The 24,997-nt window shown below is 44.5% G+C and overlaps 2 protein-coding genes across 2 annotated transcripts in view; one reads left to right on the top strand and one right to left on the bottom strand.

Moving 5' to 3' along the window:
• RTF2 (replication termination factor 2) overlaps positions 1-24,731 on the top strand; it is a 45,300-nt gene extending 20,569 nt beyond the window's left edge. Inside the window, exons 6-9 of the mRNA XM_012188941.3 lie at positions 20,412-20,525; positions 23,310-23,364; positions 23,466-23,561; positions 24,330-24,731. Of these exons, the coding sequence (XP_012044331.1) occupies positions 20,412-20,525; positions 23,310-23,364; positions 23,466-23,561; positions 24,330-24,484 (420 nt within the window). The 3' untranslated portion in view covers positions 24,485-24,731. The remainder of the gene's footprint in view (positions 1-20,411; positions 20,526-23,309; positions 23,365-23,465; positions 23,562-24,329) is intronic.
• LOC101119068 (beta-1,3-galactosyl-O-glycosyl-glycoprotein beta-1,6-N-acetylglucosaminyltransferase 7) lies at positions 2,763-11,776 on the bottom strand. The gene is given in 4 exon segments (XM_027977021.2): positions 2,763-3,393; positions 4,784-4,879; positions 5,598-6,626; positions 11,295-11,776. Coding segments are annotated over 3 exon segments (1,290 nt in total). The 5' UTR covers positions 6,568-6,626; positions 11,295-11,776; the 3' UTR covers positions 2,763-3,169.
• Positions 24,732-24,997: the final 266 nt, after the last annotated feature.

The following is a 24,997-nucleotide window of genomic DNA, read 5'->3' as shown; positions in this document are numbered from 1 at the left end:
GGGAGGGTTTTGCTTTTGTTTTTTTAAGAAATACAGACTCCCAGGCCCCTCCTCAGACCTGTGGAATCAAAAACTTCATTTTAACAAGAGCCTCCCGGGGGATTGGTATGCACAGGTAAGCTTGAGAAGCTGACCTGGATGTTAAAGGTGGTAGTGATGGTGTTCCTTCGCTCAGTCGTGTCTGCCTCTTTGCCACCTAATGGAGTGCAGTACACCAGGCTTCCCTGTCCTTCACTATCTCCTAGAGTTTGCTCAAACTCATATCCATTGAGTCGATGATGCCATCCAACCATCTCATCCTCTGTCACCCTCTTCTCCTGTCCTCAGTCTTTCCCAACATCAAGGTATTGTCCAGTGAGTCAGCTCTTTGCATCAGGTGGCCAAAGTATTGGATCTTCAGCTTCAGTCCTTCCCATGAGTACTCCTGGTTGATTTCCTTTACGATTGACTGGTTTGATCTCCTTGCCGTCCAAAGGACCCTAAAGAGTCTTCTTCAGCATCACAGTTGGAAAGCATCAATCAGTCGAGGTGTGGGCGGTAGCATCTGCATCTGGCTTGCTGACCTGGCTTTATTTAGTGGGCTTTGTGACAACTGAGCGCAGGGTGTGGATGTTTTAAAGTCAGAAATGAAACAAAAATTTACACTCATACACTGGTTTTTTGTTTTGTTTTAGTTTTTATCATGGAGTGAGCAGAGTGGAAAGGGGAGAAAATAAAGAAGGAGGCACTTCAAAAGCAGGTGGTGAATTCTGCTTTTCGGGCCCAGCCTCCTTCAGTTGTTTCCTTTCTGCCATCTTCATGGTCTCGATGAAGAGTAAGCCTTAGGAAATCACGTAGCATACAGCACAGGCAGCTTTAAATTTTTACATGTAAGGAAAACACAATAGGAAAATGGAACAGTAGACTCTACATGTTCACAAGCAGGTTCTGTTCCCAGAATCTTAAGAGAAATTATCTCAAGATCCCTATTTGTCTCAGGATCACCTTTAAGATATAATCTTTAGAAATATTGCTCAGATTGTTTTACATGTGATTTAATTTTGTTCTTTAGTATGACGAATAAACACAGTCAGTCAGAGGCTGGCTCAGGCTAGAGAGCGCAGCAGCTTCCCGCTGGTTCTGATGTCCATGGAGGCTGTGGCTTTGTCTTGGCCTCCTGGGAGGTGCCCTGATGCCCCACTAACACCCAGCTTGTGCTTCCCCAAATCTCACGCTGCTTCATTCCACTGTGGTGGTGGTTTAGTCGCTTAGTCCTGTCCGACCCTTGCAACCTCATGGACTGTAGCCTGCCAGGATCTTCTGTCCATGGGATTTCCCAGGCAAGAATACTGGAGTGGGTTGCTGTTTCCTTCCCTAGGGTATCTTCCCGACTCAGGAATGGAACTCAGGTCTCCTGCACTGCAGGGGGATTCTTTACCAACTGAGCCACCAGGGAAGCCCCCTTCATTCCTCTGTACTTTAAGCTGTGTTTTATTTATTTATGTGGCTGCACCAGGTCTTGGTGCAGCATGCAGGATCCAGCTCCCTCACCGGGGATAGAACCCAGGCCCCCTGCATTGGAAGGGCGGAGTCTTAGCCGCTGGACCACCAGGGAAGTCTTTGTTTTTAAGTTATCTTATTATTATTTTTTTTATTCTTATTTTTTATCTCACTGTTACAGAAATGATTTATTGCAGCATTTGAGCCTTTTGAGGGCAGTTGTGTGAATTCGTGTTCTATGAATTGACATTGAAATGAAGGAAAGCTTATCTTTTATGTAACTTGAAACAATGTAAGCTTCTTTTATTTTTTATTTAATTTAATTTAAAAGTGTACTGGGGTTTGCACTTACTTGCAAAGAGTTGTTATAAAATGTAGGGGGCATGATTGTGGTGAACCTGAGCTTTCTGAACCACCACTCAGAGCATGACCATCAACTCCGTGTCTGCCTGTAAGCAGGCTGTCTGGGGCGCTCACATTCTCTGATGGTCTTAACCTTCTGTTGTGCGCTTTCCCTGGAATCACGTATCTTTGGGGAAGAAATATTTGTTTCAACGGAAATTTTAATGTGCTGTGGTTAGCTCAGGTTTGATTTGCAGACTCTACTTTCAGAACCTCTTCTCCTTCTGTGTAGTTCCATGCTTTTCAAGGGCTGTTTTCGTTGACTTAAGTGCAATCTCATTTAGTTTCTGCGTTTGAGAAGTGTCAATTCACTGAAGGGTATGCTTTGTCCTTGAATTATACATTTATTTCTTTAGTGTCCTGTCCTGTGGTTCCTACTTTTTCCTTATTTTAGTTGTTTTAAGTTGTGCTGTTTAATAGTTGTATGTTTCTAGCCCTGTATGATTCTGTGGGCTCTTTTAGAAAGAGTGTATAAAAAGTCCTTGACAAAACAACAAAGATTAGTGGATTTGGGGAAGACCTGAATCTTTGAGTAGAGAGAAGTAAGACTGTCCACGCCTTTGACCTGTGCTGTTCTGTATGGTAACCACCAGCTACATGTGACTATTTACATTTAATTAAAGTTTTTTAAGTTAAGGTTCACTTATCAGTCACTCCAGCCATATTTCAGATGCCCAGCGCTCCCTGTGGTTGTGACTGGTATAGGCAGCTTAGATACAGACCATCCCAGCCCACAGAAACCTGGGGGCAGCCTTTGTAAGAAGTTGTGTTTCAACTCCATAATTGCCTTTTACCCAAAGGAAGTAGACTCTTCCTTGTTTTTCTAGGATTTCTAGAACAGAGTTACATTGTTCCTAGCCAAGAGGACTGCTAGAAGCATATTTTCATTTTCAGTGGGAGTTTGTTCTTTATTAGAATCTCATACACATTAGTATCTTTAAGATAAGATATATTCTTACTCTAACTTGAGCCTGGATCTAACTGTTTGGAGAATATTGATTTCCAGTAACAGTTTAGTGAGGCAGTCAGGCCTCCATGTCACTTACCTAGTCACCAGTGGAAATTTGAATTATTTTTTCTCTTGTGATTTCTTTCTCTAAACTGTGAAAGTGGCTTATCATCAATAGCAGAGTCTTTTTGTCAGTAGCAAGTTTCTAAATTCATTTTAGGACTAACTTCTGTCAAGGAATTATTTTTCCATTCTTTTTTGGTTGAATGTTCTCTGATTTCAAGTCAAGATAACAGAATGATACCAATAAGAAGGCAAACAGTCTCTATAACTTTGGACTCAGTGGTTCAATTCCGTATTAAAATGGCTCTCCCGTTGGAAATGCCAGTGTGCCTCCACAGGGCCCTCTGCCTGCCCTAGAACTCTGAGTCTGTGCCACCGCTCCAGGCAGGAGACCACAAGAGGCTCAGTCGAGTCAAATTGGTTGGCAAACAGAGAAGGTGATTGAATGATCCACGGCAAGTCTCCTGGTCCGTACACGCAGGTGTCCTGGACATAGTGGCCTGCAGAGAGAACACAGAAACTTAGCTGCCTTCGTTTTGCTGTCAGTTCACGTCTACGTGGACAAGTGGCACACTTCTTAGGTCTCTCTCAGGCCTCTCTGCGTCTTGCAAGTTCAGATTAAACATGATTTCCACAATTGCTTTGAAAGGGGCTTTTATTTTCAGCTATGAACTTGTGATGGAAGGGAAGCTTCTGTTCGTTTGGTTAGTGATTTCTGAAATCTTTAATGGCTGCTGTAGGTGAATTCTGTAGAATTTTAGCCTGTCATGAGCTGCAACACTCTGGCCCCGTGATGTGAAGAGCTGACTCACGCAGGGACTTGCTGCAGTCTCCGCGAATTCTCTGTCCACCACGAGCTACGGGCCCACAGAGGTCATGCATGCTCTGTTTTCCCTTCCCTGTGTGCACCAGAGAACTTGCCATCTTTCTACTGGACTTGTCTGTGTCACGTTGTGAATTGTCATCCATCATTTCCTCCCTGAGACTGTCTGCCCCTCTCTGCCATCTTCACATCGCAGGTCTGGGTGGGCGGGGAGAGCCAACCCAGAAGAGTACGCTCGAATTGCTCCCCAGGAGCCAGGTTCTGGCTCTTCAACCTGGAGGTGATCTCCCCAAACTGATGAGCCTGAGAACCCCACTGCATCCTGCTAATTCTCTTCTAGACTGTTCACAAAACAGAGACACCGCTCTCTCCTCCACCCCCTATCTGGCTTCTGTGTTTTGTCCCAGTAACTAAAACCTCTGGGACACCAGTCAAAGGAGCAAAAGAATTCACAGTTCCTGGGGGGAGAGCCTCCTGAGGGCAAAGCAAAGAGACTTTTCTCAGCAGGAACTGTGTTGGAAGTGTGGGGTCTCGCTGGCTGATCCCACCAAGGAGCACAGACTTGGGTTTTTCAGTCGTTTTATTCTAATAGACCCAGGGAGGCAGGGAGCTCATTTTAAAGAAATGTTTGGGTTTGAATTCTAGGAGCAAGTGGGGAAAGCCAGATAGCTGATGTATTTTTATCTGAAAACTTTGGAAGTTGCAGTCCTGTTGTGTGTTTACTTTGTGAAAATTTATTGACTCAGATTCTTAGAATTTGTGTACTTTTCTGTCTGGAGAGTAGTTAGAAGTTTTTTAAAAAATTGACACCATGCTAATTGGATCATCTCATACATGACCATTAGCCTCTTCCTACTGTTACTGAGGCAGAAGTTGTATAATTTTTGTAAAATTTGAAGGCATCCTGTGGTGTGTGTTTTGTTTTGTTTCTGTTTTTTGTTTTCCTGAGCTGCTTGGCTTGTGGAATCTGTTTCCAGACCAGGGATGGAACCCAGGCCCCAGCAGTTAAAAGCCTGGAGTCCTAACCCATTAGGCCACCAGGGAGCTCCCTTGGGTTTTGTTTTTACCTTTACAGCCTTCGTGAACTGTTCCCTCCTTATTTCTCCATTTAACAGCTCGAATATTTCCTTCCCAGCCAGCGTTCGGGGTGGAGCCCGGAGCATCTAAGGGAGAAGACAGGCAGGCTCACAGTGAGCAGGTGGAAAGAAAGCCCCACCTCGTTCAGAATGCGTGCCCTTGTCTGCACAAAGACAGCTCTCTCGGGTAATCTGAAAGGATTTTCAGTGGTTAAAAAGGTCCTAACCCCGTTTCTTCTGGACTCATTGTATGTACTGTCTTCCTGGACCTATTCACTTAGCTATTCAAGCTCGAAGGCACGTCCCCAATTGGAGCCAGTCAACTTTATGTAAAGACCAAACAAGCCTGTTTAAAGGAAAGCATCATATTTCCCTCTGCCTCTCAGAAAACCTACCTACCCACCCACAATGGCTAGTTTTAATATTTTCCATTCTTAAAGAGCCCCTAGCATGATATATAGTACTAGTAGGTATTCAGCGGTATGTAATAAGTAAATGAAGAAAGGAAGAACTTTCCAGTGATCTGTGCTCAGAAGTTTCAAAGGGCTCTATTTGGGGAGACGCAGAATGCTGGCATTTCCTTCTGGAGAGGGAACAAAGCAGTGAGCCTGGCAAACCCCAGACCCCTAAAAGCAGAGACACCCTGCACCCCCCCCCACCCCCACCAACAGCCACCTAAGTGGGAGGTCCTACAGAATATGTAGAGCTGGTTGCCTAGTCAAAGAGCTGAAGTAGAATCTTTAAGGGTACACTTCTGCTGTTGCCGCTGGCCTGCACAGACACCCCTCTGCTGGATTGTTCTTACCTTTCAGTCTGTTCAGAGTCACCCAGTAGTGTCGCTCTGGGCCGTGGATGTCTTGGGACCACTGGAGCATGTCTTTTGCGCGGATGTCAGTCAGCACAAACTCCACAAACTTCCTCGTTAGTACATAGTAAGCGCTTCCAAAATAAATGGTTAAGTTATGGGGTGGCTCAACCTTGAATCCTGCATTTGGAGACACGTAGATGTCTCCTTCAGGGCTGAATTCAAGATGGCTCTGACTTGTCTTAGATTTAATGCTTGGTGGCTGGATTACTCCGGGAGTGATATTTTTATCTTTCCATTTGCTTCTGATTTAGTGTATGATTTCTTTGTTGGTTTTGATTGGAAAGTCCTGTCCGCAGAGATTAATGACATAGTTCCATTGAAATTTGGAATGCACTAGATCTCTCATACAGTTAATATCTGCCTGCAGTCTTCTAAAGCCAGTGTAAGCCATTTTCTCTCTCTTTGATGAAATAAAAATGTTCTCAAAACAATTAACCAGGGATTGCACCACAGTCTTATACTTCTTTGGGGCCTTTTCATCCACATGAATACAGTAAACATTCTGAGGCACATAAACAGCCCTGAGTAGCTGCACAAACATAGCCAGCTCCTTATGAATAGTTACAATATATGCCAAAGAGAAGCTGCCCTCCTCTGCAGACAGGGGTCTGGTTATGAAATGCAACTCCTGAGAAATCCTGGAGCAATTTCCTGGTCTGTGTAAATGAGCAAGTATTTCAGATCCATGAGGGTTTCTACAGAACTTTGCAATCTGGGGAGCCGCCTCTTTCCCTTCAAACAAAGCCGAGCACAGTTCATCAGGATAGAAGCCGCATTCCACCACTGCTGGGTGGGTGGGTTCCTCCTCTGCTTCCTCGGGAGTCAGATTCCTTAAATAAATAAAAATGAAGATGCAAACGGCTGTGCACACGAGAAGACCAGGCTTTGTGGCTTGCAGCTGGCTCATGCTTTGAGCTCCAGTTGCCTTCTTATTACCATGGTTTGAAATGTTCTCCTCTCAGCTTCCTTTTAAAGGAACAATAGACAGAATTTAGGGTGTTGTGAAAGTGCTTGTGAAACCCACACCACAGTCACGTTAAGCATTTCTTTTACCCCGTAAGAGTTTTCTTGGGCCCCTTTTACTCTATCCTCCTTGCATCCTTGTCTCTGGATAATCTCTTAATGTGCTCTTGTCACCATAGATGCGTTGGCATATTCTGCAGTTTTATATAAATGGAGTTATACTTGTGTATTTTCTTGCCTGGATTTTTTTTTCGCTTAGGATAATGCTTTTAAGATTTGATCCACATCATTGCATTTATCACCATTTTCCCTTTTTACTGCTGAGCAGTATTCCATCAAATGGATGTGGCACAATGTGGTTTATCTGCTGAAGGACACTGACTTGTTTCCAGTTTTAGGATGCTATAAGGTGCTGTAAGCATTTGTGCATAAGTCTTTGTGTAGACCTATGTTTTCATATCCCTGAGGTAAGTACCTAAGAGTGAACTAGCTAGCTCGCATATGGGTGTTTATGTTTAACTTCTTAAGAAATTGCCAGGTTGTTTTCCAAAGTGAGTGTGCCATTTTATATCCCCACCAGCAAAGTATGAGCATTTCTGTTTACTCCACATCCTCACCAACACAGGGTGTAGTCAATTTAAAAATTTTTTTTAAATTGGTAATGGTAATTCATTGTGGTTTTACTATGCATTTCCCCAGTGATTGATGATGTTGAGTTTATTTTCATGTGTTATTGCCTTTATCTTGGCAGGAAAAAAAAAATCTCAAATATTTATTTTGAATATAGATCCTGTCCTGGTTTGCATTATCCTGATTTCTTAGGCTGTTATTCTGTATCATATTATAAGGATATATCTTTTCAATAAAAGGAACAACAAATCAAAAGGAATTTTGTGATCACATAATTCAACTTATTGAAATGAATTTATGTATTTTAATTTTTTTAGAGAAGGCTTAGTGATTAAAAACAAGATATCTTTAATAAGATTATTTGATAATAATTTAGTTGCCTCTCTTGAACTCTATAGAGATGCATGAATAGGTGTTTTAATTAATTATTCTTAGCATGCAGATACCATCCTTGGGAATTTAGGGAAGAAAAATGATCAGGTAAAATGTCTTTATTGTTAGTAAGTTTTTTCCTTATTTATGAGTCTTATTTCTAAGTTTCTGTTAAAAAAAAAAAAAGTCATCATTTCCTATTCCTCCTTCCTGTTTTAAAAAACCCATTTACTTTTGACCAGTGTTAATCTCAGATTTCACATTAGATCCCTTACCTTTCCACATCATTATTGCAAATACCATTTGAAAGTATGGATGAGGCAACATTTTTGAGTTATCTCTGTGCTTTTAAAACTGTGAGCCAGGAAAAACGATAAATGCTGATTGAGGGCTGTGGATTTTTAAAATGTATGCATTTTCATTGTATAGTTTTCTTTTTATGCATCATGCTTCAAAAATAAAAAGCAGCTGCTGCCCAGATATGCCAGGTTACATTTTACTCTAGTTCAGTGAATGTTTGTTGATGGTCCCAAACAGAAAACATTATGGCATAATTTTAGAGACATTTTTTATAAAGTACAGAGTCATCATTATAATTAACACATTTCATATCTAGTCTCTAAAATAGATACAACCTTTATCATGAAAACAGAAATCCAGTTGGAAAGAAATACCTTCCTGAAATGAAAAGAAATGCTTCTCTGTTAAGAATTTTGGTTAAATGTAAACCATGTACCATAGTTTATTACATTTTCTCCTGCGTTTAGCTTTAGCATGGGAAGGAGGTTTGGAGTATTTTTCAGTTTGTTGTCTTGGTTGATGTTTTTAAGCTTATGGTCAAAGTAAAACCAGCTGGCCTCATCACAGAAATGTTAGCCCCACTTCACTGACAGACTCCACCTCATACAGCGCCCAGAGGAATGGGTATTTTCAGTGGTTTGTGATAATTAAATAAAGACAAGTCCCATGTGTAACCTGTTGTCCTTCAGGGCAATACAAGGGCTAAGTCCCTTCCGTCCCTTATAAAGAGATGGGCAGTGGAGCGTAGTTAGGGTTAATCAGCTGCCTTTCCACCTCTAGTTCTGTGGTGAATTGTTCACAGTTGCCCAGTCTTCCTTTTAGCTCAGGTTCGCTTTGGAATTTAGAAACTGGGGAGTGCTAGAATGTCACATTGTGGGAAGGGTCCCCAACTTTATTTTCATTGCTTCAACACGAGCTTTTCAAGGACAGCCTTGAAATGAAGCCTTTGGAGACTCCAATGCTATTGAATGTGAATAGTTCTTGCTGTTGGTTTAACCTCCACGAGGTGGATAACGTGAAAATTCCTACAGGGATCAACCGTTTAGGGCCTGGCAATTTTTTCTCTTGAAGTCGTAAATGAACACCATTTTCAGCTTTGCAGGCATTTCCAACCTCTGTTCTTGGTGATTTGTTGTTGTTTTGTTTCTGTAATGTGAAATCAACTATTGTAGTCATCATGAAACTGTAATTGTTAAACATGTGACTTTTTATCACTAATTTCCAAGAAATATAAGCAATATTTTTCAAGTGAGGGAAGTACAGTCTTTTATTTTTGAGCCATTTTTTTTCTTCCGCAAAAAGTTTTATTTAAACTGTGTGTTTTAAAGGCTTTAGAAAGAGCGGGAGTTATCATTGTGTTTCATGAAGCAGGAGCAGATATAGAAGTTCTTTGTTCAGACCTTTTTTTTTTTTTTAAATGAGTAGCCTCATTAAAATAAGGCTTCACAGGTGGTATAGTGGTAAAGAATCGCCTGCCAATGCAGGAGCCACAGGAATGTTCGATCCCTGGGTTGGGAAGATCCCCTGGAGTGGGAAATGGTAACCTGCTCCAGTATTTTTCCCTGGAAAACCCCATAGACAGAGGAGCCTGGCAGGCTACAGTCCATGTGATCGCAAAGAATCAGACATGACTTAGCAACTGAGCACAGCAAAAACATCATTAATATGTATATAATGGGACTTTCCTGGTGGTCCAGTGGCTTAGACTCTGCTTCCACTGAGGGGCAGGGGGTGGGTGGGGCATGAGTTCTGTCCCGGGTAGGAGAATGGCCCAAAAATAATAGTAATAAAATATGTATAGTGTACAGTAGAATTAAATAGCTTCCAGACAATGAATAATGTTAGAAGATTTTACAGTCAGTTGACTGAAGACATATGACATCTAAGAGATTTTGTAGAATATCCTTCCATAGAAATAATTACCAAGGCTATGGTTAAGGATGGTGTTAAGATTTTTTCCTTTTTGTGGTATTAGCAATCACACATGATTTCTAATTCTAGTTCTCAGAATGGAATAATTTAACCTTTTATGTTTTTTGTCCAAGCATAAAATATTTCCAAGAAGTTATTTCACAATTCCTTACTATCCTAACTGTGAGAGCCAGTGAGTATATTTTCCTTCTTTTTTTCTTTCTTCTCTGTCCTTCTGTAGTCCTCCTCTCCAACCCCACTAACAAGCCTTAAACAGCCCAAAACAAAGCCAGTAATGTGGGTTTGGTACCAGGTATTGCCACTTGAACACTTCAGGGCAGTCGTTTTGAATTTTATTATGATGGGATTTAAGTTGTTGTATAGACTTTTCAGGACAGGTTGGCAACATCCTGTATAAATTAATTACTTTGCTGAAACACTTACTTAAAGGTTATTCCTGTTAGTAAATAGATCATGGGCATCTTTAAAGATGAACCTGTGGTATTTTGCCATATACTCTAGTATACTTCTGTTTTAGAGCATTAATATTACCTGGTTAATGTCAACTTAACAGGGATTAAACAATGTAGTCTTTATCTTCTGGACTGCAGGAGGGGGTATATGATAGAACCTGTCTCGTAAGGTCCGGGGACCCAGGGGTATGGGAGTGGATGGGTGAGTGTTTCCTCCTGAGCCTAGCCTGGGAGGGTGCTCGATGCTTAAGTCAGATGGGGGTGCTTAGTACCCACCAGTCCCCTGGAGTAGTGAGACCTTCGGACAATGAATGTCGACTCTCTCTCCATTTACTGTGTGTTTGTCTTAAAGTCACTGTAGCTGCATCGATGAAAATTTTGTGTGTCTTTTCGATCATCTCTAGGCTCAGAATGATGTCCAGAGCATCCTACAAGTTAATGGTGTTTTTCTTCAACTATTTGAGCTTTAGCATATTAGACTAATTTTGAACTCAGACCATCTAGCTATCTAGTAAAATAGATGTCTTAATCACAACATGCTAATTCCTAAAAGGAGTATTTATTTCTTCAGCCACTTTGATTTGAAGAGGGAAACTGCATTTCGGGATATCCACTCAGAACAATCACAGCAAACACGACATTCTTATTATTGGTGCAGATTGAGAACTGAGAGTTTGGACATGGCCTTGAGGCTGACTTACTTACTTCCCACATGAGGAATCAATAAATGGCAGCATTTAAAATTTAAAAATAAAATTGGTCCCATTCTTAAAAACATTCCATTTTAAATTTTCTTGGCTTAAATGAAAAAATGAGGGCTGTTTTTTGAGAGGAAAAGGTGCGCAATACTTCTGAATTTTAAAATATTACTGATATTCCAATAGTTCTATTTTAAAGGCATGGAGGAGATACAGAAAAACTTAAATTTCACTTTATTAGTAGTAACAAATACCTGCTCAGCCTGTGGCATTCACGAAGCACTTACCGAGAGATGCTCCTTGCGTGGGTCGGAAGTCCTGGCGTGTCTGCACCCTGCCTGGCTTTTCTTCTCCTTCAGTTGCTTCTCTTGCTGCGGCTCCTGCTGAAGTCACGTGAACCAGAGTTGCTTGGCAGGTTTTGTTACCCTTTCATCCCTGGAGGATTTTATTCTTGTCGATTCTGACCCATGGGTTGAAAAACAGAATCTGAGTGTTTCTTCAGGGCTGGCTCCCTTTACAAAACAAACACATGGCCCAGGTGAAGGGCAGCGCAGGGTGCTTCTCGAATTCTAAAAGCTGGGTGAAATCCTGGCAGTCCTGGATCAGAGTTTTTAAATGTTTTGAAAAGTAGGAGGCCAGAATTGATTATTGAGCCTTTTCATTCAGGGAGTAAATAAAAGTCACTTAAAAATCTCACTTGCTTCCTACGTAGCATTGGAGCAGCTCAGTGCCTTAGCATGGCTCTCCAGAGGCCTGACTTCAGGGACACAGGCAGAGTCCTGGCCCTGCCCCGTCTTCCCGCAGCCACCGGCTAGCCTGTGCACGAGGCGGAGGTGGAGTCTCTGTCCACGAATAGTGGCTCCCCCTTCGTTACTCTCCTCTGATGGATACTTCTCCTCTTAACAGTCATCCCTTTTCTGGCTTAAAAGGTCCTCCACTTGCTGGTCCGCTCTTTAGGTTTACCCCATGTGTGTCTGCTGGGGATAGTGAAGCCAAGAGACGTGACTCAGAGCCCGCAGAGACTCTCACCCTCGTGGGTGTCCAGACACCTGAGCTCTTTATTAAGTCAGATGAGTCCAGCTTTCTTCACCTGCGGCCACTCAAGATACCTGATGCTCTTTTGCAGAACAGAAGTTGCTTAAGGTTTCTTAATGGGGCATAGAGAAGCTGGTTTGTCTGATCTTAAGGGGCTGCAGCATTGCTGTGCATGTGACATGCATACTTTTTATATAAAAACAGATCTGTGCAGCTTTTCAGTGGGGAGACCCTGTGTACGTTTGTATGGAGGTGCTCAGATTCCCTGAGTCAAGAGACTAATTTTTCCAAGAAAGGAAAGGCCACCCTGCCAGCTCGTCAAGTGTTGCTGCAGTGCTGCCCCCCGGGACCCTGAGGGCTTGTCTTAAATGTCCCCTGGGTGCTGCTGAACTGGCCTGGCAGGTCCATCCCTGGGGCAAGAGGTTTGGTGCTGGATTTCACCTGGATCTCACATCCTTAACCTGGGGGTAAAAAACAGTGGAAGGAAACAGCTGAGAAAATGATGAGAGAGTTGCCTGCATGCACTTTACACTCCCACAGATCTGAGGAAAATACAGAATAAAAATCAAACATATTGGAGGAGCTGTTGTAATAAGTGGATGAAAGATAGGCTTAATGTATCAGCTTCTTACACAGATTTGATTCAGCTAAAATTTTTTTAATGAAAGTCCTAATAAAACAGCATAAACATATAAATAACGGAATTTATATGTGCTATGAATACAGTGGGATACTTTTATATTTCTTAAAGCCCAAGAGGAGCGATCTTCTTCTCCTTTTTAGGTTACCATAAGTTTTTTTTTCCCTGCCTTTACGTGATGTGATGGGCATTCTCACATGTTTTAGGGAGTGTAAGGTTTATGCAGCCTTTTAGGGGAGCTATTTGGCTTTAAAATTTCGCTCCCTTTCATCCTGGTTTGAAATATTTCTTAAGGTTATGTTCTCATCCATTTAGTCAGCAGTTATTTACTGAGCATCCACTGTGTGCAGGACCCTGGGCTTAAGACTTGGCTGCTGCTGCTGCTGCTGCTGCTGCTAAGTTGCTTCAGTTGTGTCCGACTCTGTGCGACCCCATAGATGGCAGCCCACCAGGCTCCCCCGTCCCTGGGATTCTCCAGGCAAGAACACTGGAGTGGGTTGCCATTTCCTTCTCCAGTGCATGAAAGTGAAGTCGCTCAGTCATGTCTGACACTCATCAACCCCACGGACTGCAGCCTACCAGGCTCTTCTGCCCATGGGATTTTCCAGGCAAGAACACTGGAGTGGGGTGCCATTGCCTTCTCAAGACTTGGCTACAACCAAGAAAGATAAAACCTTCTCATTTGGAGCTTATGGTGTGACAGAGGGAAGCCCTGTTTTAAAAGTCCATACACATATACAGGCATGCATTCATTTATTAATATTATAAGCCATGAATGCAGGAAATTGACAGGGTTCTATGACAGAATAACCAAGTCTCCGAATTGAAATTTCTGGGTCAGAGATGCATGTAATCAGTTCTTCATCACAGTTATTGTTTGTAAGAACAAAATTGAGAAACCACTACACCATTCGTCTCATATGTAAAAATACAGATATAGAAGCATATTACTCTTAATTCAGCACTTTCCTACTAGCCTTTTTTTCCCAATATTTAAAAAGGAATTAACATCCAGAGATCATATGAATATATAACTTCCAGCCTACTTTTCCTTTTAACATATCATAAGCATTTTCTGTTTTGTCAAAAACTCTAAAATAGCTATATATATGCTTCCTTTATAGGAATTTATTATGATTTATTTAGCTATTCCCCCCCACATCTTTTTGGACATCTAAGGTCCAAGTGATGAAGCAAAACTGAAAATGAATATATGATTTCAAGTGCATGGTAATGGCACACATAGAAAAATGCATTCACAGGAAAATATGGTGTTTTCTGCTTTGTGTGCATGTTAATTTTATAGGCAGAGAGAGGATCAGTCCCTTTAGGGTCTTTACAGCAGCGCCCTCCCCCCTTTCTAAAGTGATTCCTACCCTTTAGTCCACAGAGAAGAGCCCCAGTCTGGAGGCTGGCATCATGGCAGAAGCCTGATTCCTGCCCTGGTTTCACTCACCTCCAGGGCTGGTTTGCTCCACCCAGGGCCCTGGAGTCCTGCAGAAGCCTAGTGAGATCGGATGAACAGGCCTGTGGCTGGTGAGAGAGCCAGGTGCCTTCTCCAGTGGATGCCAGGTCAAGACAAGCAGTTGAGGCCTTGAGGGAGGAGTGGGTTTGATATTCAGTTCAGTTCAGTTCAGTTCAGTCCAGCCGCTCGGTCGTGTCCGACTCTTTGCGACCCCATGAATCACAGCACGCCAGGCCTCCCTGTCCATCACCAACTCCCGGAGTTCACTCAGACTCACGTCCATCGAGTCCGTGATGCCATCCAGCCATCTCATCCTCTGTCGTCCCCTTCTCCTCCTGTCCCCAATCCCTCCCAGCATCAGAGTCTTTTCCAATGAGTCAACTCTTTGCATGAGGTAGCCAAAGTACTGGAGTTTCAGCTTTAGCATCCTTCCTTCCAAAGAAATCCCAGAGCTGCTCTCCTTCAGAATGGACTGGTTGGATCTCCTTGCAGTCCAAGGGACTCTCAACAGTCTTCTCCAACACCGCAGTTCAAAAGCATCAATTCTTCAGCGCTCAGCCTTCTTCACAGTCCAACACTCACATGACTACTGGAAAAACCATAGCCTTGACTAGACGGACCTTAGTCGGCAAAGTAATGTCTCTGCTTTTGAATATACTATCTAGGTTGGTCATAACTTTTCTTCCAAGGAGTAAGTGTCCTTTAATTTCATGGCTGCAATCACCATCTGCAGTGATTTTGGAGCCCAAAAAAATAAAGTCTGACACTGTTTCCACTGTTTCCCCATCATTTTCCCATGAAGTGATGGGACCAGATGCCATGATCTTCATTTTCTGAATGTTGAGCTTTAAGCCAACTTTTTCACTCTCCTCTTTCACTTTCATCAAGAGGCTTTTTAGTTTCTGCCGTAAGGGTGGTGTCATCTGCTTATCTGAGGTTATTGATATTTCTCCCGGCAATCTTGATTCCAGCTTGTATTTCTTCCAGCCCAGCGTTTCTCATGATGTACTCTGCATAGAAGTTAAATAAGCAGGGTGACAATATACAGCCTTGATGTACTCCTTTTCCTATTTGGAACCAGTCTGTTGTTCCATGTCCAGTTCTAACTGTTGCTTCCTGACCTGCATACAGATTTCTCAAGAGGTAGGTTAGGTGGTCTGGTATTCCCATCTCTTTCAGAATTTTCCAGTTTATTGTGATCCACACAGTTAAAGGCTTTGGCATAGTCAATAAATCAGAAATAGATGTTTTTCTGGAACTCTCTTGTTTTTTCCATGATCCAGCGGATGTTGGCAATTTGATCTCTGGTTCCTCTGCCTTTTCTAAATCCAGCTTGAACATCAGGGAGTTCACGGTTCACGTATTGCTGAAGCCTGGCTTGGAGAATTTTGAGCATGACTTTACTAGCATGTGAGATGAGTGCAATTGTGTGGTAGTTTGAGCATTCTTTGTCATTGCCTTTCTTTGGAATTGGAATGAAAACTGACCTTTTCCAGTCCTGTGGCCACTGCTGAGTTTTCCAAACTTGCTGGCATACTGAGTGCAGCACTTTCACAGCATCATCTTTCAGGATTTGAAACAGCTCCACTGGAATTCCATCACCTCCACTAGCTTTGTTTGTAGTGATGCTTTCTAAGGCCCACTTGACTTCATATTCCAAGGTGTCTGGCTCTAGATGAGTGATCACACCATCATGCTTATCTGGGTCATGAAGATCTTTTTTGTACAGTTCTTCTGTGTATTCTTGCCACCTCTTCTTAATATCTTCTGCTTCTGTTAGGTCCATACCATTTCTGTCCTTTATCGAGCCCATCTTTGCATGAAATGTTCCCTTGGTATCTCTAATTTTCTTGAAGAGATCTCTAGTCTTTCCCATTCTGTTCTTTTCCTCCATTTCTTTGCATTGATTGCTGAAGAAGGCTTTCTTATCTCTTCTTGCTATTCTTTGGAACTCTGCATTCAGATGGTTATATCTTTCCTTTTCTCCTTTGCTTTTCACTTCTCTTCTTTTCACAGCTATTTGTAAGGCCTCCTCAGACAGCCATTTTGCTTTTTTGCATTTCTTTTCCGTGGGGATGGTCTTGATCCCTGTCTCCTGTACAATGTCACAAACCTCATTCCATAGTTCATCAGGCACTCTGTCTATCAGATCTAGTCCCTTAAATCTATTTCTCACTTCCACTGCATAATCATAAGGGATTTGATTGAGGTCATACCTGAATGGTCTAGTGGTTTTCCCTACTTTCTTCAATTTAAGTCTGAATTTGGCAGTAAAGAGTTCATGATCTGAGCCACAGTCAGCTCCTGGTCTTGTTTTTGTTGACTGTATAGAGCTTCTCCATCTTTGGCTGCATAGAATATATCTGTCTGATTTTGGTGTTGACCATCTGGTGATGTCCATGTGTAGAGTCTTCTCTTGTGTTTTTAGAAGAGAGTGTTTGCTATGACCAGTGCATTTTCTTTGCAAAACTCTATTAGTCTTTGCCCTGCTTCATTCCACATTCCAAGGCCGAATTTGCCTGTTACTCCAGGTGTTTCTTCCTACTTTTGCATTCCAGTCCCCTATAATGAAAAGGACATCTTTTTTGGGTGTTAGTTCTAAAAGGTCTTGTAGGTCTTCATAAAACCGTTCAGCTTCAGCTTCTTCAGCGTTACTGTTTGGGGCGTAGACCTGGATAACTGTGATATTGAATGGTTTGCCTTGGAGATGAACAGAGATCATTCTGTCGTTCTTGAGATTGCATCCAAGTACTGCATTTCGGACTCCTTTGTTGACCATGATGGCTACTCCATTTCTTCTGAGGGATTCCTGCCCGCAGTAGATATAATCGTAATTTGAGTTAAATTCACCCATTCTAGTCCATTTTAGTTCACCGATTCCTAGAATATCGACGTTCACCCTTGCCATCTCTTGTTTGACCACTTCCAATTTGCCTTGATTCATGGACCTGACATTCCAGGTTCCTATGCAATATTGCTCTTTACGGCATCGGATCTTGCTTCTATCACCAGTCACATCCACAACTGGGTATTGTTTTTGCTTTGGCTCCATCCCTTCATTCTTTCTGGAGTTATTTCTCCACTGATCTCCAGTAGCATATTGGGCACCTACTGACCTGGGGAGTTCCTCTTTTGGTATCCTATAATTTTGCCTTTTCATACTGTTCATGGGGTTCTCAAGGCAAGCATACTGAAGTGGCTTGCCATTCCCTTCTCCAGTGGACCACGTTCTGTCAGACCTCTCCACCATGACCCGCCCATCTTGGGTTGCCCCGCAGGCATGGCTTGGTTTCACTGAGTTAGTTAGGCAAGGCTGTGGTCCTAGTGTGATTAGATTGACTAGTTTTCTGTGAGTATGGTTTCAGTGTGTCTGTCCTCTGATGCCCTCTTGCAACACCTACCATCTTACTTGGGTTTCTCTTACCTTGGGCATGGGTTATCTCTTCACAGCTGCTCCAACAAAGCACTCTCATTAGTGGTTCTTTTAAATTTTGGAGACAAAGAGCAAGATACCACGAATTTTAATGTGAGCAGTTCCTGACTTGGTGGTGTTAGCAGCTAAGTCAGCTCTAAGAGTACAACTCTGGGGGCAGCACACCACAGCAGTAGGCAGGGCAGAGCCCACTGTTACACACGGGCAACTAAGCAGTCTCGTGCAGGGGGAGGAGGCTGCAGGCTGCTGACATGATCAGACCAGGGCAGTGGGGCATGGTGGAAGGTGGAAGGAGGCACAGAAAGCCCCCAGAGGAGGACAACGTGGACTATGATGGAGCAGGGAGAGCAGACGCCACACCTCTGCCTCACGGTTGTGTGCTCAGGAGGGTTACTGACACCAGAACCCGGCCCCAAGCCCCACTGGGCCTTATCTGCCACCCAATTGTGTTCTGCAGATTTTCTCCCATTGTCTCTCCAAGGAAGACACCTCCAGGGGGAGGCTCTACCCAAATCTCCCACAACCCGGGGCTTCTGGGTTAGGAGGACTCTGCCCCTGCAGAGGGGCTCTTCCCTTCCCCTGGCCTGCCAGCCTCACTGTTCTCCAGGGGCATCCCTGGCTGGACGCCAGACTGGACACCCCTCTCTCATTGTGCACAGAACTATCTATATGGCACCAACCCTGGGCTTGGTGGGTCAAAGGAATGTCTTTTCAGTTGAGAAAATTTACCCGAACATGAGCTTACTTTGACCTGAAGCTATGCTTTTTGGACCCAGAACCACAGTAAATAACCCAGGCTGTAGCTGAGGAGAGTTGGGAGGTGCTGGGAAAGCTTTGGCAGCTTCTAAGAACAGCACTTGCAACAGTCTTGTGCTGAGAATGTTCTCTATCAAAGAGATTCTGGGCGCAGTGGGTCTCTTACCATTCCAGGCAGAGTGGACTAGTAGGACCCACTGGACGTGCCCCTACAGCTGTCCTCATGGCCCAGCTTTGTCCACTGATCCAGCAGGGGTGTGTAGCCCTCATGGTGAGGGATGGAGACTCAGGCAGTCTAGAGGAATCCTGTGAGGCTTCCTTCTGCGTTCTTCCCCACATGCAGGCGCGCACCTCCCAGCAGGGAGAACTCAGCCATGTGACTGTCAGCCCTTCTTATTGGGCTGGGGGCTAGGGGGTTGGTCCAGGACAGCACCTACCCGCCCCCCGGCCGATACCAGAATCCAAAGAGGCTGAAGTCCCTTATGTAGCATGGTGTAGTATTTGCATATGATCAACATCCATCTTCCCATATACTCCAAGTCATCTTCAGGTTACTTAATATAAAATACCTAATAGAATGTACTTAAGAATAATAATAATACCTAATGATCTTCCTGGGTTGGGAATATCCCCTGGAGAAGGAAATGGCAACCCACTCCAGTATCCTTGCCTGGAAAATCCCATGGACGGAGGAGGCTGGTGGGCTGCAGTCCATGGAGTCGCAAAGAGTCGGCACGACTGAGCAACTAACACTACTACTAACAGAAAGTAAATGCTTTGTAAATACGGTTTAAATGTTATGTTAATAGTTGCGGGCCTGTGTAAATAGTTACTGCCCTGCACAGATGTGTGGTAACTGTTTAAATAGTATTCAAGTGTTGCTTTCTGGAACTTTACGAAAAAAAATTTTTTCCCCAGTATTTTCAGTCAGAAGTTGGTTGAATCCATGGATGAGGAACTCGGGGTAGGCAGTGCTTCTGCCTAAGGAAGCTGGTTAGAGCATGGTGCAGAGGGCTGTGTCTTGGAGCTCCACCTGTGCTGATACTGGAAGCTCTGCTCCAGGAAAATGCAGAGCTGCAACAGTAGCTGAGAATGGTTGAGGGCTCCGTGCCCAACTCGGCATTCTAGTCCCTTCAGTGTTACTCTTGCTGGGAGTTCAGTTTATTCCCATTTAACAGAGGTGGTAACTGAGGCCAGGGTCTAGGCAGAGAGACTCTGGAGGGCCCACAGGAAGAGGTCCTCCATGCCCCCTGGCCCACACCCTGTCCTCAGCAGCACGGGCTCCCCAGGGAGCGGCTGAAAATGCAGGTCCCTGTGGGGATGCCAGTGGCCACTGCAGCCCAGGACAGAGCTGAGATGCAGCTGTGTCTCTGGAATGGTCCCTCCCCCGTCCTGCTGTAATTCAGCCCATTTGCCCCAATTGCCAACCCCCTAAACTCTAGAACCGTGGTTTTCAAAGCCTGGTTCCCCCACAGGCAGCACCTACAGGACCTGAGATCACATTAGAAATGCAAATTCCCAGGTCCCACCCCAGAACTCCTGAATGGAAACTGGAGGCGGGTCCCAGGTCACAGAGGTCTGTGACCTCTGTCTGGAATGTGAGGTCCCCTGGTCTCTTCCCTTTTAGCCTTGGCCCCGCTGTATGTGAGCCTCACGGGCTCGTATTAAGTCTATCATCATGAGATGAGGCAGCAGTAGGTGCTCACTAAGTCCTGCTGGTGAGTCCTTAACAGGCATCTCCTAAGTGCCCACCCTATGCTCGGGTCTGTGCACCCAGAGGTCAGGTCCAGTGGCGGAGGTGGAGACTGTAAGCAAAAGCCCAGCACAGTTTGGAAATGGGAAGAACCCTCCAGAAATGCATGTTCCCAGACACCAGCCAAGGCCAGTCTTGTAGGCAGGCCGGCTAGACTAACCATGCCTGGAAACTTCCCCAAGCAGGGCGGGACCTCTGCAGCTGATCAAGCCAAGGTGCAGGCGGGAAAACAACAGGAGGCCCAGTGGCTGGGCTGAGAGCCAGGACCTGGGATCGCTGCTGTCCGCGTGCTCACGGGACCTCTCTCCTCTCTCCTCTCCAGTGTGGGGCTGCCTTCCAGGAGGATGACGTCATCGTGCTCAATGGCACCAAGGAAGACGTGGAAGTGCTGAAGAGTAGGATGGAGGAGAGGCGGCTGCGAGCCAAGCTGGGGAAGGTACCGCATCCTGGGCTTTTCCCTTAGCCTCTGGGTCTGGGCAAAAGTAGGTCCTGCCCAGCTATGGCCCCTGCTCTGGAGCCTGTTGCAACCCCACAACCACACTGCTGGCGGCGCCCTCAGGGTTTGCTGTGATGGAGGTGGCTTTTATGACCTAGCAGAGCCTGGGCTCTAGGAAGATTCCTCGCAGCTTGGGCTCCATGGTCTGCTCTGCACTCAGCTTCCTCCTCAGTGTGGAGGGAGGGGTGGTCAGCCCACCCGCAGGGGATGGGCATGGGCAGGAGAGTAGAGAACAGCCTTCCCACCACGGGAGCCGCTGCTTGGTCTCTCCTCCCGCCCACCTGTTTTGAGTGGCGCCTTGGTGAGCATCAACTGCAGGCAGTGCTCCGGGTGGGGGTATGGGGGTGCAGGCTTTGTTTTGTGCCCCAGGCTCAAAACAATTGATCGGCTAAGAAATGTGTTCAATATACCATCGATTCTGTATCCAGCAGTAAATTTTGTTATTTCTTGAGTACTTAAGGTGATAGCTATGGTCTTTTTTCATTCTTAAAAAGAAAAGTTAGGTTTAGGTTAAATGTGAGAGTAACTTCCATGTCCTCAGAACTAAGGCAAAAGAATGCCTAAAATGCTAGAAAATTGAGCACATAAAATTGTGGGGAAGGAAAAATAGCCTGCCTGTTTTTATGCAGTTGGAGTACATCTACCAGTGATGTAATAGTTTCAGATTTTTCAGGTTATTCTTTTTAAAAAATCATAATAGAGGAAGGTGCATAATAGAGAAAGAACTGTATCACTCTCAAATAATATGTAATTCATGCTCATGGAACTTTAAAAGCCTGATGCTTGAGAATGTAGTGTTGGTATTATGTGTCCAGCATTCTCAGAAAGAGCTAAACCATTTGGGTTTCCTCCTCTTATTGTCTCACTTAGGTAGAAAATAAATAATGTGTGTGAATTATTCTGTAGTACAGGAAGTTGTGTCCAACTTCTGTGATCAAATGCCAATAGAAGTGTTCCCCGAAGTGGTCTTATACAGGATTATTACAACATTCACGAGGATAAAGAGCCACTCTGTGTTTTAAAGGGGTGAGTTTAGGTTTAGGAGCAATTAAATCTATAAATGAGTTCATTTTAAGTTGGTTTTTTAAATAGCTGTGATCTCATTATCAAATGAGCAAAAAAAGAAAAAGTTTGAGATGTTTTTGACAGAGGACATTTACCAAAAAGGATCTGCTTGTCCTTGATTGCTACTATCAATCAAGTTCAGTTTTTAGAAAGCACAGAAGGGGAAGATTGTGTTTTGAAGGAAGTGTTAGTAGCGATGGTGGTGTGGTCATAGCCCTCTTACCTTAGTTGTCTCCGGTGTCCCAGGCTTCTGCCAAGTTGTTGAAAGCCCAGCGGAGCTAACCTGCCCATCTCCGCAGGGTCCTCCCTGGAGCTTCTGGGAATGCCTCTTAGAGACGGCTGCCAGGAAACCAAAATATTTCCCAAATATACCCGCAGCTAAGAATAGGACATAGCATTTCCTTTCTAATGCCCCATTGCCCGTGCTTTTCAAACATCATAACCTTAGCTGTGAGTGGAGGGCTTAGAAGTCAGTTTTCTGTATTATTTTTGAACCATAATATGTTACCCTCAGAGTTGAATGCATGTCTTGCCTGTTTGAAATGAACAGGACATTGTGTTTTGGACAGGTGTTATGAATCACATGGCATATCTATACATTATGAGACCAAGAGGCCACTGCCTGAGCAGGGTCTCTGATGTTTTCTAGAGATGGGATGTTTTCTAAATATGGGAGCCTCCTGAAAGGGTTAGGCTGTGTATCTTTAGCGCCACCTTTTGCATACTGAAGGAAATGGCATGATTAAAGTAAATTCCCTCAGTGAAGAGAGTCCTGTTTGTCCTATGATTGAATCAGCTGTGTGGTTTTTAATATTCCTTTTCTCTTAATGTTTATTTATGGCTGCACTGGGTCTTCATTGCTGCGTGGGCCTTCTCTAGTTGTGATGCATGGGCTTCCCATTGCGGTGGCTTCTCGTTGCAGAGCATGGCCTCTAGGGTGTGCAAGCTTCAGTAGTTGTGACACACGGGCTTAGTTGCTCCTCGGCCTGTGGGATCTTCTCAGCTCAGGGATCGAACTTGTGTCTCTTACATTGTTAGGTGGGTTCTTTACTACTGCGCCAGCAGGGAAGCCCAGCTGTGTGGTTTTTAGAAGTTTCATTTCTTAAATTTTTTGCTGACCAGCTTAACTATTATGAGCAACAGAATTCTAACAGAAGTAATCCACAGTTGAGAACTGGCTAAAATGTTCTTTAGTACAGGCCTCAAGTCCTTAGTTAAATACACAAATGTCAGAGCATTTTGACCACTTTGAAGAGGTCTTCCTGAAAAGGTTAGGATTCAGTCCATAGTCATCCTGTCTGGATTTTATGTTATTATCCAGCTAACTGCTCTTATGTGTGTAGTGGTCACTATTAAAATGGACTGTTCTCACTGAAACTTGTCCTCCTCATTGAAATTGTCTGAGGATGTGGTTTTGGAATACAACTGTACAGCTGAGCAGATCTCTCCAGATGTGTATTGTGTGAGGCATAAGTGTGCAGCCAGAAACACCTAGGCAGGACCAAGGTGCAGGGCTGAGGGCCAGAGTCATCTTCAGAGGGAGCCCTGCCCTAGGTGACCTGTGTCAGCCTGAAGTTGGACTCCCAGGCCAGTGGCAGCCACACGGACGTTAAAATCAGTGAATTGGAGTACATGTCCTCTCTCCTTTTCTTTCCACAGAAAACAAAGAAACCTAAGGCAGCAGAGTCTGTCTCAAAATCAGATGTCAGTGAAGGTAAGATGCTAAAAAGAAGTCCTTATTTAGCAAAAAGAAGACAGGCCTGTTTTGCTAAAAAGTTCCTGCTTTGGTTTTGTTTTGCTTTGTTTTTTTCACAGAAACCCCAGGACCATCAAAAATGAAAACAGGGAAGCCAGAAGAAACCAGCCTTGATACTCGAGAGAAGAAGACCAACTCGGCTCCCAAAAGTGCAGGTGGGTCCAGTTGAGACGACTGTGGGCCACTCAGACGGCTGGAGACCCGCGTGGTTGTGTCACTGTTTGTTGGGGTGACTCTGAAGACTGGAGCTTATCCTGATCGTGTCTCCAGCTCTCTTGGGGGCTCCCTGAGCTCTCTTGAGGGGCGACTAGGAAGCAGTTGATTCATCTTGGAGCAGAAGACGTGTCGGGATTGGAGCGGGTGTTCACATGTGCCATTGTCCGGTTTTCCTGAGGAGCCTGCTCATAGGGCCAGGCGAACGGGGTGCAGAGACCAAAGACCTGACTCGGTCGTTCCCCATTTTAAGGCTGGGTTCTCTGTGCACCAGATGTGCGCTGAAGCCAGCCTCCCTCCTCTGGCCTCCCAACCAGGAGCTGTTTGGTGGCTAGTCCAGAATTTAGAGACCCTAGTATTTATTTCACAAAGAAGACAAGCACAGGTGGATGAGGTGAGGAGTGAGTCATCTTGTGTTCATGGGTTCCAGCTACCCCTCCACATACCAGCCGCCTGGCCTCAGGGTCTCAACGTAAGTCAGTCTCTGAAGCAGGGGCCAGTGCAAGTAGTGATTAAGCTGATTTTAAATGACAGATTTACATACAGCAGTTTCGTTTGTTTTTTGGGCTTGGTGATTGAGATACTGTATTTCAACATTCCTCCCCAGAAAGGAGGGAAATTCCTGGGCTTGGTGGCCTCTCGAGAATGTGATGGTTGGGATGGTCTGCAGCCCTAGCCTCAAAGTTCAAAGCTTTTCGTTTTTCTCGCAGCACACGGGATCGCTTCTGGAAAAGCCGCAAAGAGGTCCATCGCCGACAGCGAAGAGTCAGAAGCTTACAAGTCTCTCTTCACCACTCACAGCTCCGCCAAGCGCTCCAAGGAGGAGTCGGCCCACTGGGTCACCCACACATCCTACTGCTTCTGAGGCCAGCGGTGCGGCCTCAGCTGGGCCCGGTGCACTTGCTCGTCCCCTTAAAGCTGGAGCCAGGCACGGTGCCTTCAGGCACAGTGGGGACTCTGTGACCCCGCTGGCCTCGCCCGTCACCCTGTCCCACTCACTTCCACCCTCTGTGCACTTGGACCTTCCTGTGGCCCTAAGAGCATGTTGGCTGCATATTTATGCTCAAAATAAGTAAAGACTCCAGGTTCCTCCTGGGTGTGTGGTCAGCTCATTTTGATTGAAATTTTCATGGTTTTGCTGCCAATGGTTAATTAATTAAATAAGCCGAGTGAGACTGAACTTGAGAAAGGACGAGTTGAGTTTCAAGTACATTCTGCCTGCGGGGCTGTGGGAGGGAGTGTTTTGCACCAGAGCAGGGGACTTAGGGGGTTTCCTTGCTCCATCGCTGTGATGAGAAAGGAGATTTAGTTGCGCACCTGATGATTTGGTACAAAAATTAAGTCTAAAGTCTGCTTTTTCTCTCATCTCTGTGTTTTC

The sequence above is a fragment of the Ovis aries genome, chromosome 13 (genome assembly GCF_016772045.2).
Source record: "Ovis aries strain OAR_USU_Benz2616 breed Rambouillet chromosome 13, ARS-UI_Ramb_v3.0, whole genome shotgun sequence".
Lineage (NCBI taxonomy): Eukaryota > Metazoa > Chordata > Mammalia > Artiodactyla > Bovidae > Ovis > Ovis aries.
The sequence above is the reverse complement of the archived record's forward strand: the minus strand, read 5'-3'. Positions and strand labels throughout refer to the sequence as shown.